General features: G+C 36.2%; 2 protein-coding genes across 7 annotated transcripts in view; both read left to right on the plus strand.

The window, feature by feature from the left end:
- Positions 1-381: 381 nt before the first annotated feature.
- Positions 382-2,929, plus strand: LOC107737376 (39S ribosomal protein L19, mitochondrial-like). 3 transcript variants are annotated; one of them, XM_016548858.1, is made up of 6 exons: positions 382-514; positions 728-842; positions 1,333-1,451; positions 1,570-1,704; positions 2,005-2,186; positions 2,298-2,929. In XM_016548858.1, exons 1-6 carry the CDS (start codon positions 409-411, stop codon positions 2,517-2,519), a joined length of 879 nt encoding a protein of 292 aa, XP_016404344.1. In that variant the 5' UTR covers positions 382-408; the 3' UTR covers positions 2,520-2,929. The 3 variants fall into 3 exon arrangements, with proteins under 3 accessions (XP_016404344.1, XP_016404346.1, XP_016404345.1); XM_016548860.1 differs by having other exon boundaries at positions 387-454; XM_016548859.1 differs by lacking the exon at positions 382-514 and adding an exon at positions 522-617.
- A 1,407-nt stretch (positions 2,930-4,336) lies between these two features.
- Positions 4,337-18,073, plus strand: part of LOC107737380 (intersectin-2-like) — a 44,341-nt gene continuing 30,604 nt past the window's right edge. For all 4 annotated transcript variants that reach the window (XM_016548863.1, XM_016548866.1, XM_016548867.1 and 1 more), the window contains exon 1: positions 4,337-4,495. Coding sequence is in view for 1 of the 4 variants with exons in the window: in XM_016548865.1 (XP_016404351.1) it covers positions 4,489-4,495 (7 nt within the window). In the remaining 3 variants the exon portion in view is untranslated. The remainder of the gene's footprint in view (positions 4,496-18,073) is intronic.

Genomic DNA, 18,073 nt, shown 5'->3' on the forward strand with positions numbered 1-18,073 from the left:
ATATTACTGACTCTATCACATCTAAATGAACATACTGATAATTGAGGGCCAATCATATGAAAGATTCATTTAGACCACTTCAAATGAAAGTTCGGGGATATATGAGGGTGGGTAGTTGGGCACTAGCACGTCACTGGCACTTTTGTCCTTTTCGTATACACTATATTAACCTTTGAGAATAATTTATAACAGCCAAATTTGTTTGTTTTGGGACGGTCTAACATGGACTTTTTAATTATATTATTCATAGTCACACAATGAATTTTCAAATTTGCTATATTAATTTTGCTAATGTTTAGAACGCCAAAGATTTAACATAAAAATAATTAATATTGCATAAAACATTTTAGTTTTCACGTCATCCAGCCAGTCACAGTCATCGTTCTTGAGGTTAGACAGCCAATCAGAATGTTTCTTGTACACACTCCTCTGTCAAACATGGCGGCGTGCACAAGTAGGACGAGAGAAATGATGGGCTTGCTACGAATTTTAAGACATTTCCCTCAGAACGAACGTATGTTACTCTGCTTTATATTCCCCATTACCAAATCCATATTAGATGGTATTAACAGAAAAGACCACTAATGAGACGATCATTAAAACAATAATCTGCTCAAGTGAATAGCTCTGCGTTTACAGAGTTTACAGCCCGTTGTAATGAATAAGTTAACTATTACTGATACCTAACATGATTTGTACACATACACAGTATTTATTTTATTCCTAGGACTTCTGTCGACGTCTATACTGAGGCACGATGCAGCGTCAGATGGACCTCCAAAATTCACTCCTCCAACCAAACCAGTTATAGACAAAACACAGAAAGAAGCATCTCTGCGACGGTATGTGTGTTGTTGTTGAGTAAATGCATATGATTGTGCTTTAGTTTACACCTGCCAGCTTCTTGAGGTATAACAGGTTCATTAGAAAGGGTTTATTGGAACCTGTCGCTCAATCAGCATATAACATGTATAAATGACATGTAGTTTGCAACATTTGTAGAAATGTGAAAGATTAAGAAAAATTTGAGCAAGACTGTAACTGTTAAATGAATAATGAAAGAAATAGTTTAAACTAGAATTTACTGTAGTCATTTTGAGCTATTTGCAAATAATATTTTTATTTTAAAATATGCAAACATTCACTTTTAATTGTATGCCTAATATGTAGAAAATGACATGAACCATTTAAAAGGTAGCCTGAATTTTCCAATTTTTGACAAAGTTTGCATCACTGGATGTTACTGTCAGCGGTTTAATATTTCTATCATAAAACTTTTATTAGTAACATGTTTCATAATTCAGTTGTTTTACAAAATAAATGTCTGAATAGGTTTTTGAGTCCAGAGTTCATCCCTCCTCGTCAGCGCACAAACCCTGTGAAATTTTCAGTAGAACGGAAAGACATGATACAGAGACGAAAAGTTCTCAACATTCCAGAGTTTTACGTTGGTAAGAAATACTGATGATTTGTAACACACTGCAAGACTCCTCGGTTTTATGGTGATTTGTGATTGAAAAATGTCCCTTTCTGTTCCTCCTTAAATATTCTCTTTATTGTTTCATGTAGGCAGTATTTTAGCAGTGACCATGACTGATCCTCATGTGAACGTGAACTTGAATCGCTTTGTTGGAATCTGCATTCAGCGCTCTGGAAAAGGATTGGGTGCTACTTTTATACTTAGGAATATTGTTGATGGCCAAGGTAAAAAAAAAAAAAAACTTGTAACATTTCATTTTACTTTTTTTTTTTTGTTTCGTTGCATTATCTGTTCGGTAGTGCTGCAACAACTACAATTTTTATTTATTTATAATACAATAATTAAAAGACATAATTGACAGATTAATTGATTATCAACATAATCCTCAATTGCAACCCTACTGTTCTGATTTGTACTGGTTTCAGTTTAATCATAGTATCCACTATGCATGGAATCTAATGCTTTTTGAGTTTTGTTGCCATTTTGTTATCAAATGCATAGTAATAAGTTTTCGTTCACTGTAGGAGTGGAGATATGCTATGAATTGTACAATCCACGTATGTGTAAGATTGAAGTGTTGAAGGTGGAGAAGAGACTGGACGACAATCTCATGTACTTGAGAGATGCTCTTCCTGAGTACAGCTCCTTCAACTTTGACATGCAACCTGTCCATTATGAAATAACAGGAGACGTTCCGGTCAGTCCGGTAAGGCGTTCTAGTTAAACATTTCTCATCTGTAACGGTAAATTGTACACCTGTGGTGTTCAGCCACTACATTTAAAAAGTTTCCTGTCGGTTTCTCTCTTTCTCTTGTAGTTAAAAATAAAAATGAAGCCAAAGCCATGGTCTAAACGTTGGGAGCGCCCCAAGTTTAACATTAAGGGTATCCGCTTTGACCTATGTTTGACTCTGGAGATGACGGAGCATGCTCAAAAGTGGGCAGAACCGTGGAGGCCGTACGATATGCTGAAGGAGTATGACACATTCAGTCTAGAGGAGCAGATCTTCAAGGAGGTACAGGAAAATCTCAGAAAGTGAACAGTCCATAGAAACCACTTCCAGCCTGGACAGAGACAATCCCTTTGAAGGGACATGAGGCTGAGGTGACACCTTTAAAGATGCTGAAAAGATCTGACTTTGGTGAGACATGCTGATGTGGTTCTGGTTCTGGGGTTTGCCTCAAAATGGATTCTGGAGATACATTCAGATGACTACATATGATACATCGGAACTTTTCATGTGTGTGTATTTTACATGCTTCTCACCAGCTCAACCGCTGATGCTTATCTACAAATAACCATCCTAAATTAAAATAATATCAATCATTTCTTTGCTGTTGTTTATCGTCTTATATTTGTGCCATTAGTGTCTGCAAATGCAGTTGTGTAAGCAGTGATACTGCTGCCTTGCAATTAGTCACTGTTAGCAATAGAGGGCAGCAGAGAACACTCCAAAAAAATGGTAATTGATATCTGAATAGCAAATAAAATATCCTAAATAATTATACCTTAATTCTATATTCAAAAGTAATGAAATTGTTTAGAAGTTATTTCATGTAGTCTAATTTAGCAGTTTTTTACAGTCTGAAAATAAATTACACTACTATTCAAAGTTTGTGATTACTACGATTTTTTTTTTTAAGAGATTAAGAGACTTCAAATAAATGCTATTTTTTTTTTTTTTTTTAGCTTTTGTCACAAATTGTCAAGTTGCACTACTGTTCAAAAATGTGTGGTCAGTACTTTTTTTTTTTATAAGAAACAGAAAGTATGCATGAAATTGCTCAAAAGCGACAGTAAAGACATTTATAATGTTACAAAAATCCCTATTTCAAATAAATGCTGGTCTTTTGAATTTTCTATTCATCAAAGAATCACAAAAAAGCATTACATTTACATTTAGTCATTTAGCAGATGCTTTTATCCAAAGCGACTTACAAATGAGGACAATGGAAGCAATCAAAATCAACAAAAGAGCAATGATATGCAAGTGCTATGACAAGTCTCAGTTAGCTTAACGCAGTACACTTATTATTACATTACATATATTAAAATAGGAAACTTTTATAATATTTCTTAAAATTAAAGTTTTTACCATTTCTTTTCTTGTCTTTTTTTAATCAAATGAATGGAGCCTTGGTGAAACATTTAAGCTTTTCAATAATGTAAATGAAAAGGAGGAGGCAGTTTTGGGCTGTTTTCTACATGGAATGGAATTCATGGAATAATATTAATTGAGAAACTGAGACTTAGATTTAATATGACCCAATTATTTATATGTATAGGTTAAAGACTATTAAAAAGTAACACGCATATTCATTTACTCTATGGTATAGAGTAAATTAATATTTATTTCCTCTTTAATAGTCTAGTAGTTAATATACGTTTAATATTCATAGTTTAATAGCTGAGTAAAACAACTTAAACCAGCATGATAAGATGGCTGTAGAGTGGTTCTGGGCACTTTTCAACCCAAAGCTTACCTAACTAAACTCAGGCTGGGACAGCAGTAGACGAATTTAGGCTGGTTTAGTATGTTTCTCAGTGCAGTGCTTTAATACAAAATTCGCAACGTCTTGAAATACAGCAGCTGTTCAGTGAACATCTCGCTAAACTCCACTTAAACAAAGGTGTGCACAGATTTTCATATCAGTGACTTCTAATGTCCAGACGTGCTATTTCAGTTCAGACCCTGTGCTCGAAATGTATAATCCACAGCGTGAATTTGTCACATTATTTTGGTGACGGTATTTTGTCCTAAATCTCGTGCACGTCTGTGCGCGCGAAGCTCCGCCCATCCTGCTGTTGTCAGTGACGTCAGCCCTATCACTTGTGGGTACTAGTGAAACGACGCCGCAGTCCGCGGTCTATTCTGCAGTGAGCAGGTACAGCCGGTCCTTCACCTGGATACCAAAACAACACGTCTCCCGTTATCCGAGGATATTTTCGGTTACGCTGGCTCTGTTTTTATGAAATCACAATAACACTGTGTCGTTCTCTTTCGCGATATGCACGGTAAGCGTTTATCATTTGCAGTTCCCTATAGGTTAGCTACTCTATTGTGATGCTTGCAAAAAGGTTGCCGTCTATTGTTAATATTATATATGTTCAATGTTTAATGAGCATTTTTTAGACGCTTAATCATTTTGTCCGAGAGAAAAGAGCGCAGTTTCGGAACAAAAGCCCGTAACGTGTTCGAGAAGGAGCGGAATCGCTGTCATTGATTTCAATCACACAACGGACAAACTTGTTGTGCAGGTTGTGAATTTATACAGCAACTCAATCCGGTTTAAGCTCTATAATGAGCTGGATCATTGTAAGTGTTTCCCAGCGGGACGCTGAAAGTGTCGTCAGAGATGCAACACACCTGTCCCACTAGTGCACCTGCTTCCAGGATACCTGTGTCTACAATGACCCTTATCATCCAGCCTCATTCCATATAGAAAATGTACTTTTAGTTAGATAACAGATGCCTCATTTATTTGCCAAATTAACGCTTAGTTCATGCAGAGTTCATGTTACATGGATGTTAATGTTACATAGGGATTATAATTACATAGGGATTAGCCTACATACACATTTTTATTCAGGATTAAAGTTATATTTTTAATTTATGCTTGGCACATGTTGTGGAGTTAAAACACTTTTTAAAACACAGTTTGGTTGTGAAACAACAAACAGAAAAGATTGATGATCAGTTTTTTCATGAGTAATTAAAAAATGAGATATTTTCACAGTGAATTAAAAATATTTTAACATTAGGCTAACTAAACTTGTCACTGTTGCCAGTATTTTATAGTATTTTTTGTTATTATGTAGGTAGACAGATAGATTTTTTTATTTGTTTATTTAATTTATTTACTTATTTTTGCTTTTTCCTGTTTTTAATGTCTCATCCAGATATTCAGGACTGGCTGATTTGTAAAATATTACATTTGGTCCCTAAATCAGCCTGTGAAAAACAATACTGTTTGCCCCTAATATGAATATTGTGGGGTTTGTGTCATGTGAAGACATGTATTTAAGATGGTAAGATCTAAAAGCTAATTAAAATTAATTCTTATTTTGTACTACATATCCCAACCAGCCCTGAAACTAATGTAAATAGTTTGATAGTTTTAATGAGGTCCTATTAGTTAATGCATTAATTAACAATGAGCAATACATTTATTTTAGTTTTTGTTGGTAATGTTAGTTCATGCTATCTCAGCTCCTTTAAATAATATTAAAATATACAGCTTTTAATTTCTATAATGTATTAGTAAATGTTGAAATTAACATTAACTAAGATTAATAAATGCTTTAGAAAGATTTTTCATTGTTGGTATATGTTAACTAATGTATTGTTAACAAAATAGAACCCTGTTGTAAAAGGATCAAGAGGGCCAACACAACTTTGTGACACCTAGTTGTGAGTCAGAAAAGAAATTTTGGTTTCATCATGTCGTTCAATAGTATTGCTCAGAACTTACTCACTAGATTACCCTGTAATGAGAAGTGTGACCCAGGCTATTTCCTTTGAAGTTTTTTAGATTCACAGACTGTTGTAGAAGTAGGTTATGTAGTGTGTGCCAACCGGCATATATTCTCGTAACTCTCTCCCTCCAAGGCTAGCGCTGTTAATCAAAGCATAGAGGCTACAATCTGTTTCGGCTCTTGCATCCTCTCAGTATGTGGGGCATGGGCCAGTCGCAGTAGTAAATAACCTGCGTGATGAATGGATGAGTCTGGTCAGGGGAAATATGCTCACCGTCATTTCTTTTCTCTTATCGGTACGGTGATAAACTCACCACTGTGAAATACGTCAAGATGGCTACATTTATCATCGTCAGTTGTTGTTCATTTGCTGACAGACTTGGCTTTGTATGTAATGATCTCGGGTGGCAATCAGTTATTTTGTTTTAAAAGCATCAGTGGTCTGGAATAATGCTGTGTTGTTTTAATGTTTGCTTCGATTCTCTCTGAGATTTTTGAGGCCTAATCTTTGTGTAAATGTCAGCGGAATTTATACCTTATTGCGATTGTTCTTTGAAAACGTAAATCCTTTGCAAGTCAGAATTGTGCTGACATCACATGCATATGCACTATGCAGACAAGGCCTTTATCTAAAGCATCTATGCAGATGACATCATTTCCTGTAAGATTAATAGTGGTAATGTTCATGTGTACAAGATGTATCATATTGCTGTGTACACTATCGTTTGGGGTCAGTAAGATTTTTTTGTTTGTTTGTTTTAAAAACAATTAACACTTTTATTCAGCAAGGATGCAGTTCTTTTGATCGTGTTGTTCACCAAAGAATCCTGATAATAATGTATCTGTTTCCACAAAAATATTAAGCAGAATAACTTTTTTCAACATTGATAATAAATAATTGATAAAAAAAGAAATGTTTCTTGAGCACCAAATCAGCATATTAGACTGATTTCTGAAGGATCATGTGACATTGAAAACTGGATTAATGGCTGCTGAAAATTCAGCTTTGCATCACAGGAATAAATTACATTTTGAAATGTATTCAAATAGAACACAGTCATTTTGAAATTGCAATAATATTTCCACAATATTACCGTGTTTACTGCATTTTGATCAAATAAGTGCAGCCTTAGAAAGCATAAGAGACTGCATTCAAAACCATCAAAAAAATCTTACTGATCCCAAACTTTTGAATTAGAGTGTATGTAATGTGTACGTATGAATAACTGAGAATGCACTGATGAAAATGAATTAAAATATTGTGAATTTGACTTGACATCATCTCAGGCAGAGATTTGCAGGCAGTCTGAAGTAAGTGCCTAATATAAAGTGTGTATGTGGATGGTTGATGTGACATGCTTTCTATTTGAGTTTCATATCTCATTCGCAAGATTTTTCACTCTTGAATGCCAACCACCCATGTTCTGTGCGATTACTGGTGTGTGTGTGAATGTCCCAGTGGGAACAGGGTGGAGTGCCCCAGAAATATGCCTTATATGTCACACACACACACACACACACACTAGAGGATGTTGGCTGCCCTAAATACCGATAGTAGTGTGTGTGTGATAGTTTACCAGAGAGATATAAAGAGGAGAGAAAGGGATAAAGAAAGGGAATGAAATGGTGTGTTGTGACAATGTGTCCTCAAAACACTTTTTAATATAATCAAATCTGCGAGCTTCAAATTCTCTTGTGTCATCCAGAACACCACAATCTCGTACTGTGAATATCAATCGAGTTACTGAGTTACAGTTACAAAGCTTCACTACTGTTCTTGTTCACCTTCAAATAAAAAAGTTTCTCTAAGCTTGTTGTGCACCTCTGTTAAGGAAAAAAAAAGATATTCTGCGTGGAATAAGAATAAGAATAATAGACGTGCCTCTGAACTTAAAAAAGTTGGATGGTGGACTTGAGTAAAATGAAGTGCAGTAGAGAAGACAAGTGGTTCCTTGAACATGCACTTTCAAGAGAAAGTGGCCCCTGCCTTCTGTGCTACTGTTTATACAGACACGCATGCTGTGAACTATGAGAAAAAGCATGTTAAAGGGAACTGAAGCACAAGCGTTATTTGTGTAACTCCACTTTAGATGTGTGTTGGTGATAAGAGATGAGAGGTATAAGATCTGTTGCTGCAGTTCACCTGCCTGCATTACAATTAATAAAAAAGTGTACAGAAATGCACTTGGAGTACTTGCGACTGTCATGTTTAGACAAATTCCCTTCCAGTCCGTTAATTTCATCTGACAGTCTTCTTGATAACAATATTTGGCAGCTCTTTTTTATTTTTCAATACAAAACTGTACTAAACATCTCTGTATGAACTCGTTTTTGTTTCAAGTTTTCTGTTGTTACCGCTATCGGTAGAGTTTAGTGTAGGTGGTACATTATTTTCAAAGGATAGCGCTTTAACCTTTTAGCTCCACTCACCAGACATTTCATTTTAGATCTGCCACAACCAATGTAATAAAATCTATTTCAGGTAAAATTTAGCAGAGTTTTAGTGATAATCACTGGACATTTAACTTTAAAAGTGTCACAAAATGAACAAGAACCATCGCAATATCATTTAGCAAAAACTTTTTTCCAGTGAGCCTGGGTTGCAAATTTGAGCTAGTGGGTTCCCACTGGTATTTTTAACATGGTTTTAGAAAAGCTTTTATTAGTATTATTATTATGTATTTCAGTAAAATATGGTCTGTACAACATGAATTACACACAGTAATATGTGTTGTTTAAAAAATTTGCTAACCAGTTGCTAAATAAATATTTTGAGCTGGTGTTTTTGACGAATCATACATGTACAATAGCAAAATCTTAACGTTTTAAAACACACAGTTTTAAATTTGTTTTCAAATTTCATGGTTAAGGTATGCGTTTTGAGTGAAATTAGTGTTGTAAAACTGTCTTCAAGCATTATTAACCACAGAGATTAAAGCCATGAGGGAAACCCATGGCGAATTAGCCTCCCATTAGCGAATTAGCCCCAAATTGACATTACAAATTAAGTGGTGTACAAGTATGCAGTTTCCATCTTTTTAATGGGCATAAAAACAGAAATCTTCCAAATGAAAAGATTTAGTTTCAACAACGGCAATAAATTCAGCAAGAAAATAGAACAGTAGTATAGTAAAATTAGTACTCATAGAATTAGCATTCATTTAGCTGCCTCACTTTTCACCTGTGGATATGCTGCTGTTTATTTTGCCAGTGTCTGGAGATAAATATGAATCTGTTAATCATACAGATATAATATAGAGATTTGCCGCTCTGTTTTATTTTGTGTTGGTGTGTTGGTGTTTTGCTGTTCACTTTCACCTCTGCAGCATCATTCAGTACAACTCTCTGAATGGCTAGTGTGGTCTCTGCTGGCATGTTTCATATGCTTGTTTCCTGTGTGGACAGAGGAGTCCTTATTCCCTTTCTTTGCACAAAGCATGCTGGGTAGTACACTCAGAACAGACATGTGCTGTGTGAGGAGAGTGATATGTTGAATGCTGATTTGCTAGTGCCGCAGGTGTCCATCACTAACATTTCAAGGGACATTTGTATGTGGCTGTGCAAGATGAAATGAAGTAGAAGGACGGGACAGACACTCCTTTGGCACAATGAAAGAGAGAGGAAGGTTTCTAGGAGAACTCACACTGGTAGAATTTAGCGTTACCTGTTGTTTCTGACATGAGTGTTGCTGAATGTGAGGTTTGGGGCTGTTTTGACTGAAAGATTTTGGGTGGGGTGGCGTTAGTGTGTTTGTGTATGTAAAGGAGAGCTTATATCATGTTCCATGGCTTGAAGGCTCAGACTCTGTTTGCAGTTGTAATGCCAACTCTGGTCTTACACATACAGAAACACACATTCACACTGCATGCATAATAGTGATATTGTCCATACTGACACAAATGAGGAAGCGTTCTAGGTAACAAATGACAATTAAAGGCTTTCTAGTACCCCACAGTAAGACTCAATACCCAATTCAATACTCCTTTTGAGAACAACCAGAAATGTATCTCATTTAGCATGCTTAAAGTAGTCATTATTACACTTTCAAACAATCAATGCTATGGGTAAAAAATAGACTCAGCAAGTAGCTTCATCTCTGAATTGGACATTTAATTAAAGACATTTAATGTTGAGAAAATAGGAAATATACACATAAATATACATCTTATAGGCATATGAAATATTAAATATTTGTGTGTATGTAAATATATATGAACAAGTGTAATTTTTATAATTGTTGACAGCCTTAATATAGACTTATTTATATATATATATATATATACACATATTTTTATATCTATATTGGTTTTAAACTACAACTATATATTATAGATTAATAATTACTATATATAGTTTCATGATAATAATCTTTATTTCAGATATGTACATTTAGGTTTATCATCCAAAAGTATCATTTTATTGGTTCCCACAAATCCATGACCTTGGTACCAATGCATTACTTTAGGAATACACCATAAAATATACAGTAGCTGCCTTTCCTTGTTTATACTATCTAATGAAACCCCTTGGTTGTTATAAAGAGACTTACTGATTCAGAGAAGGAGCGGTTTCTAACTTCATGTCTCTCTGTCTTTGTAGTGAATGTGATCAGTTTTTGTATCTGTGCAGCCCGAATCTCAAGTAATGTTTTCTCAGAGCTTCGGGGAGACATATTTGTGTGGGTGTAAATAGAAATGTTGCTGCTGCCTATCATAAATTTATTGCACTAAAACTGTGAGACTCACAGTGACTTTAATTTCAGTTAGAAAGAGCATTGCATAGATGAATGTGGGGATTCACTCCAAATTATCGTTCTGTGTACGGATTTTAAGAGCCATTCCCAAAATCACAGAGTCTGGCTTTTTAAGTAAACTACTGTCAAGAGAGGCAATAAACTAACAGTGTTACTTGTGTTAACATTTGATTGATCCTATGTGTATTCGGATATAGAATGTGGTTTTCACTCATAGAATAGGATTAAGCACTCAGAATAAGAGTGACAATGTATTTAGCTGCAGTGTGTACGTGGCCAGAAAAAGCAAGAGAGGTATATTAGAGTTACTCTAATAAACATGGATCTGCAGGCTGTGCTATGAGATCACTGATGTACGAAGTCTTCTCCTCTCCTCTTCTCTCTCGCCTCATCTCTGCAGCATTAGACAGAGAGACCCAATTTAATATTCAATCTAGTTTAGTCTACATGAGAACAGTGAAATTGAGAATGGAATTTAGAGAGCAGTTTTTAATAAGCAATTCATCCTGGGTCCATTACACCTCTGAACCTCTTATCCACATCCCGAGCCTTTCTAGAGCACAAGTTGTTCTAGAAAAATTTCTGAATTAAAAAATAGAAATGACTCCCTCCCTGATTCCCATAAACACTCCAGTTATCGTGAACAATGTGTCTGAATGGACTGGGGATGATATTTGTTTGTCTGTGCAGCTTTATGCAAATTATGTGGTGGATTATATAAAGCTGATTTAGAAATGAATGAGAATATTCCCCCTGTTCAACTAGTAATAGCATGCAAATGTCAGGTATTGGCTATGTGCATAATATAAATGAGCTAAGAATTCCATGACTGTGTGTTTTTCTTTGACCTTTAGTTTTGTGTTTTCCGTGGATGTTTTTTTTTCTTTTCTTTTTTTATACACATTTAACAAAAGTTGAACAGTCACTTTAGCTTTGAACATCATATTTAAATTTTTATATCTCTCTTATACTCTCCCTAATATGTTATAGGGAAGTTTTTCATTTTAATTCCCTTATATTGACGACTGGAAGAAAATCTCAGTTTATGCCCTGAATGAAATAATTGGGTTAAACTGAATAAGAAAAATGTTTTGTCAATGTCTGTGTATGTGGATGTGGTCTGTCGGCCTATATGTGTGTGTTAAAGGACTTTGTCTTTGTGACTGAGATCCACTTCACCTTCTTCTCATCTTCACTCCACTAGCTTGATGACTTGCATGTTGAACTGTGTATGTTATTGTGTGATATATATATTTAGAGGGATAGTTCACCCAAAAATGAAAATTCTGTCATTAATTACCCATTACCTCATGCCGTTGCAAACCTGTAAGACCTTCGTTCATCTTTGGAACACTAATTAAGATATTTTTGATGAAATCTGAGAGCTTTCTGACCCTGCATAGACAGCAAGGGAACTACCATGTTCAAGAACCAGAAAGGCAGTAAGGACATCGTTAAAATAGTCCATGTGACATCAGTGGTTCAACCTTCAACATTAGCTCTCTTAAAACACCTTATAGTGTTATAATGATAAAAACTGTGCTGAGCTAGATTAAGCTTTAATCAATGCAAACCAAACTATCACTTTAATGTAATAAAGTTTTTTTAAATGTATTTATTATTGTTTTGCATTCAGTAATAAAAATATTTTATCATTAGATTGCTCCACAATGGATAGCTAATTTATAACAGAAAATCAAGATGTAATTCTAACTGAAAGTGTCACGGACATTGTTTTTTCATACTGTAAAGCTGCTTGCTTTAAATCAACCTCATGTATAAAGCACTATATAAATAAACGTGATGTGACTGGAGTGCCGATTGCAGAGCTCATGCAAACATACACACATCGCTATGATCAGATGCTTTCTTAGCTGCTGTTGTCTCACCGCTGTCATTTTTGTTGTGTATTTATTTAGTTTTTGAGACGAAAACGCGCACCACATACACAGCAGCATCTGGTTCAGCTGCGTTTAGACTCCGACTCTCATAAAGCGTGTTTGTCTTCTTCTCTTGAACTGCATCCGGGTTGGCTGAATTACTACAGCGCAACACTGGTCAAACCACGCTACTGCAGGCCCTTACATTAGGTCAGATGAGGTCAAATGGCTATTCGACAACAAAAATATTTGTCGACTATTATTTATTGTCGACGTTGTCGATAATGTTGACTAATCGTTGCAGCCCTACTCGTAGCTTCATAAAATTACAGTTGAACCACTGATGTCACATGGACTATTTTAATGATGTCCTTACTACCTTTCTGGGCCTTGAATGTGGTAGTTGCGTTATTGTCTGTGCAGGGTCAAAAAGCTCTTGGATTTCATCAAAAACATCTTAATTTGTGTTCCGTAGATTAACGAAGGTCTTTCGGGTTTGGAACGACATGAGGGTGACTAATTAATGACAGCATTTTCATTTTTTGTGTGAACTATCCCTTTAAGACTGAAAGAGATAATTGCTATTACAGCGAATATTAATAATGATCATTTATTTTTTTTAGTGTTATTATTATTTAAAAGAAGGTATTCAGTGAGGTGTTTGGACAGAAGTTAAAATATGAAATGCAAAGTAAAAGACTGAAGAGCATTCTTATGTAGTAAAAGCAATCACAGAAGCCTAAAGAGGTTTGGAGTTTCAGTGTGTGTGAATGAGAACCCAGTCCAAACCACAGATTCTGTCTGCCTCAGCTTTCAGCTCTTTAATCTATCCATCAGTCTATTAATCCTCCATTTATTGATCTGTAATGGACTCTTTATTTGCACACAATAGATTAGTAGGGTATGAGAACCCTGGGTCACATCTTCAGTCTCATTACCCCCATCTCTCTTCTCTTCTGCCTCAAATAGCAATCTCAAGAGTGTCAGCGCATATTAAGATGAACGCTACAAAGACGTTATAACTTAGTGGGTTTTTAAGCATTTCCACAGTCTGAATGAACCACAATTAGGCCTAAATACTTTTACTATTATTATTGCTGATTTTAAAAGTAAGTTTGAAATGCCACAAAGCATTCCTTTGACTTTGGAAATGTTTTATAATGAGCGATAAGATCAATCATAGTACATGTGATGGATGGATTTAAGGTCAAACATAAGCTTTTGATTCGACTTCATGACATGAAACCCAAGATGAACAGGCCTTTATATCTGATCTCTTCAGTTACACTGTAATGATACTGTTAACCTCTGTAGTCTGCAGAAATGAATGATACTGTGCTGTTCATGAATCAAATTCGGAGATATCGCTCTAAGCACCTAAGCCTCGGTACTGCTTAATGCAAAACTGATGATGCCTCTCTTCTTCATTCGCATTATAAATTTGATAGGGCAATGAAGTCTAGACACAAAGTAATGGGAGAAGAGAGAGGAAAACAGTATTCGGAAAGGACCTCTAGCAGGGACTCAAACTCGGTTTACTTTTTATTAAGGCAGTTTGACTTCAGAAAAAGGAGCAGAACTTGTAGATATTTTGCACTGTGCTGTTTTGCATAGTTTATTCTGTTGGATGACATTTTTGACTCAAGTAACTTGCTTTTATTGCATTGCAGCCAGCTGGTGAAGAGGTAATAAAGGTACCATATACTATTGTAACGGTGTGAAATCATCTAAAATGTGATTTACTCATAAAAGCATAGATAATCCAGCAGTCAGTGCTATTACAGAGCTATGATTCTCCGGGAGCCATAAAAGCAGCACAACACAGTGCAATGCAATAAAGCTGTTTGTGGCATTGTAAGTTAAGATTGTTGTGCTAAGCAGACAAAAATTCACAAAAAAAGCACAATTACATATACGAAAGTCTTTGTTTTTGTCAGTGATTAATGCTAAATGTAACTGAAATTCCTACTGTGAAAGCAAAGCGCTTGTTGCAGTGCAGGGGCGTAGCCATCATTTCAGAAGTGAGGGGGATAGAAATGTTATATATATATATATATATATAAAACATTACAATATAAAATTTCTGTAATCTATATAACCTACCAGTCAACAGTTTTTGAACAGTAAGATTTTTCGTTTCTGTTTTTCTGAAAACAACTGTTTTCATACAGGTATAGCTGGACGCTTTTGTCCATATTAGGAATTTACTCGTACGACTTTCTGCGCGAGAGCGCCCTCCGGCTTCGAGTATGAATGAAACATACACTGCACGGAATGTTTAGCGCTCCGAGATGTTCATCTCGCCTTAATCTGGGTCCGAATAAAACATCAGATCATGCACAGACTATCCTGTCTCTTTGAATTTAAATCTATATTTATTCACACCGGCTCTTGAAAACCTCTATGCGAACACATTTGCCCGAAAAAGTGCGGGGGACGAATTTACGTGATATTAAAAGTGGGGGGGACACGTCCCCCGCGTCCCCCGCGTAATCTACGCCCCTGTTGCAGTGTAAAGAACTTTGACAATCTGTTTCTAACCAACCTTTTTAACCAAGAAGGATTGTAAAAACTATGATCATTTATTAATATTAGAGTAAATGTAAAGTTTTACGCTGCAAGGTTGAAATAAGAATTGATTTGGGGCCTCTAAACCTTTCATATAGCTGTGTGAAGTTTTTTTTTTATTAGAAATTAGTCCATTTCTGGGCCATTAAGCCAGTCAAATTCAGAGACAAGAACTAATTCGTATCTTCGAATTTGATTGGCCTAATGACTCAGAAACTGGGCTTCACTGATAATACTAAATACAGCGATCTGTAGGACATCAGAGTACTTGTGGTGCATAGCATGTTAAATAATAATCAGATATTTGCTGCCTGGATGTAGCAGACTGATCTAACAGTATTAGAGCAAATGAGCAGGAAGAGGTTTGTGAGCTACTTGAGTCACTGGCATGCAAGACTAATTAGAAGTTGAAAAAGTAGATTCAAACACTCGCAATACTGCAGGGAAATTTGCTGACAGCTAAAGTGCAGAGACGTGCTGATTTGTATACTAATGCACTCTAGCATAACAGAGCAGTTACTGAAAGATGTAATATTTTGTCTCTCACTTCTGAGTGGATAATAACTGAGCCGCACCACTACTGCCTCCCCCATAGCAGCGGCTCAGCTGAAATACTGCCAATCCGTTTGAAAACATTCCAATGACTTCCATTTTAAAACAAAAGATAAGTTATTGAATTTGAACTTAAATCAACTATGTGAAAATGGCTCTAAAGTAACCGTTAGACAGATTGATGCTGAACTGTTTAAATATCGTTTTCTTTGAGAATGCTACAAAAAATGCAGTCAACATTACTGTAACTGATGGATTACTTTTCATAAACCTGTATGTTGCCTGAAATTACGTAAACTGTCAAGTATTTAAAAAGGTAAACTCGTTTGAAGTACTTTAACACATTGCCTTAAACTGTACTCTCTTGTAAACAAATATATTAGCCTGTAATGTCACTGACTAAATCACCTTCCAACTTTTTTTAGTGTTTGTACACATGAAACTTTCTCACACTGGTGACAGTTTAACTAGGAAGAATCTGTGTCTATCCAGGTTTTACAGGTTTACAGCTTAGGCAAAATGAAAACAGTTCATCTGCAGTACATGCAATATAGATTATGAAACTAAATAGGCACACAGTCAGTGTTTGGGGTCACTTTATTATTTTTTTAATGAATAAACAAATACATTTATTTAGCAAGGATGCATTAAATTGATCAAAATGACAGTAAAGACATTTTATGATGTTACTGAAGATTCATTTAAACTTTCTTTTCAGCAAAGCATCCTGAAAAAAAATCTTTCATTGTTTCCACAAAAATATTAAGTAACACAACTGTTTCCAACATTGATAATAATAATAAATGTTTCTTGAGCACCAAATCAGCATATTAGAATGATTTCTGAAGACTGAAGTAATGGCTGCTGAAAATTCAGCTATGGCATTCCTGGAATGAATTGTATTTTAAAATATATTAAAATGAAAAAAAAACTAAAAAAAACTTATTGTGACGAGTGTCACGATGTCACACACACGAGGGACGAGGAGACGCTGGAGAATGCTTTTAACAGGACTTTATTGGAACCAAGGGAGACGAACACAGGAAGACCTTCACCAGAAGACGTACAACATCCAGACACCGGATGATTGCCTCCTTCCAGCCGAGGTTGGCGGTGTCTGGGAGCTCCGTGGGATGATGGAATGTTATCCCGATCCGGAACAGCGTTGCGAGGGTCTCCCCCTCGAGGGAGCTGGTGAGGGCGAGCGGCACGAACGCCCTCGCAAAGACGATGGGGTCTGTGCTCGCCTGAGCCAACCCGATAAACATCAAACGCTCCTCCATTTGGGGACGTGGAGGAGCCCACGGGAAAAAAGGCAAAACAAAAACTTACAAAAACCAGAAATCAAACACGGGGAAGGGATGCCGCTTACGGTTTGGTCCGCTGTTCTGTCACGATGTCACACACACGAGGGACGAGGAGACGCTGGAGAATGCTTTTAACAGGACTTTATTGGAACCAAGGGAGACGAACACAGGAAGACCAGTCGTCCGCGAGGGGCTGTCGCGCTATTTTGTGTTTATTTTATTATTAAAGTTTTCTTTGAACGTTCGCCGGTTCCCGCCTCCTTCTTCCCGAACTACGAACTTTGTTACACTTATTTTAAATTGTCATTGTTTCACAATGTTAGAGCTTTTACTGTATTTATAAACAAATCTTACCTAAACTAAAACAGTTATGATTATTATTCTAAATTGTTTGGCATTTGACAGTCCTGCAACTTTCATCCTCTCATATCTGTCAAAATACTTTATTTCAGGATTTATTTATAAATATTTTTGTATCCCTGTTGTCTCACTGTTTGACCACACAATACACCTTTCTTTTTTGCCATTTTTAACAATCCAGGAGACTTTGAAAGCCTTAACATTTGTGACTGAAATGCATGCAGCACATAAAACAATTTGTGTATGAAAAAAGGACTAATTAGAGTATTATACAGTAGGGCCTACTTCAAGGACTGACAACCTGCTGCTGTGTGAATGTAGCTGTAGCCACCGCAGCTCACGTTTACTGGACTTCTAGATTTTTCCAGCAAGTGTTTAAATGGGTTCAGACCTCCTCAGCTGTAATGGGAGTTTGTGTTTCGCTTGTGTTTGTTCAATCTGTCCATGGAGCACCGACTCAGATTCAGCTGTGAGACGCAGGGCTGATTTCCCAGAAAGGGCTTTAGAGCGAAGACAGAGACGAACAATCGCTTTGCATTAGGCGAAAACGCTCTGGCACAATCAGTATCCTGTTTGTGTGTGAGTGCGTGATGGTGCACAGGGGACGTGGCTTGTTTCATGTGTGTGTGTGTTATGGCAAACAACATGATTGAGTATAAGAGGAAAATGGATAGAAACAATGGCCAAAAATATTCAA

This window comes from Sinocyclocheilus rhinocerous, unplaced genomic scaffold (genome assembly GCF_001515625.1).
Source record: "Sinocyclocheilus rhinocerous isolate Xijiao unplaced genomic scaffold, SAMN03320098_v1.1 scaffold1035, whole genome shotgun sequence".
Lineage (NCBI taxonomy): Eukaryota > Metazoa > Chordata > Actinopteri > Cypriniformes > Cyprinidae > Sinocyclocheilus > Sinocyclocheilus rhinocerous.

What these genes read in the sequence shown, in the direction of transcription:
- LOC107737376 (XM_016548858.1), top strand. Translation starts at nt 409, where the DNA reads ATGTTTCTTGTACACACTCCTCTGTCAAACATGGCGGCGTGCACAAGT. An exon ending in ACATTTCCCTCAGAACGAAC is followed by an intron (nt 515 to 727) that starts GTATGTTACTCT and finishes TTTTATTCCTAG; the next exon opens with GACTTCTGTCGACGTCTATA. An exon ending in AAAGAAGCATCTCTGCGACG is followed by an intron (nt 843 to 1,332) that starts GTATGTGTGTTG and finishes ATGTCTGAATAG; the next exon opens with GTTTTTGAGTCCAGAGTTCA.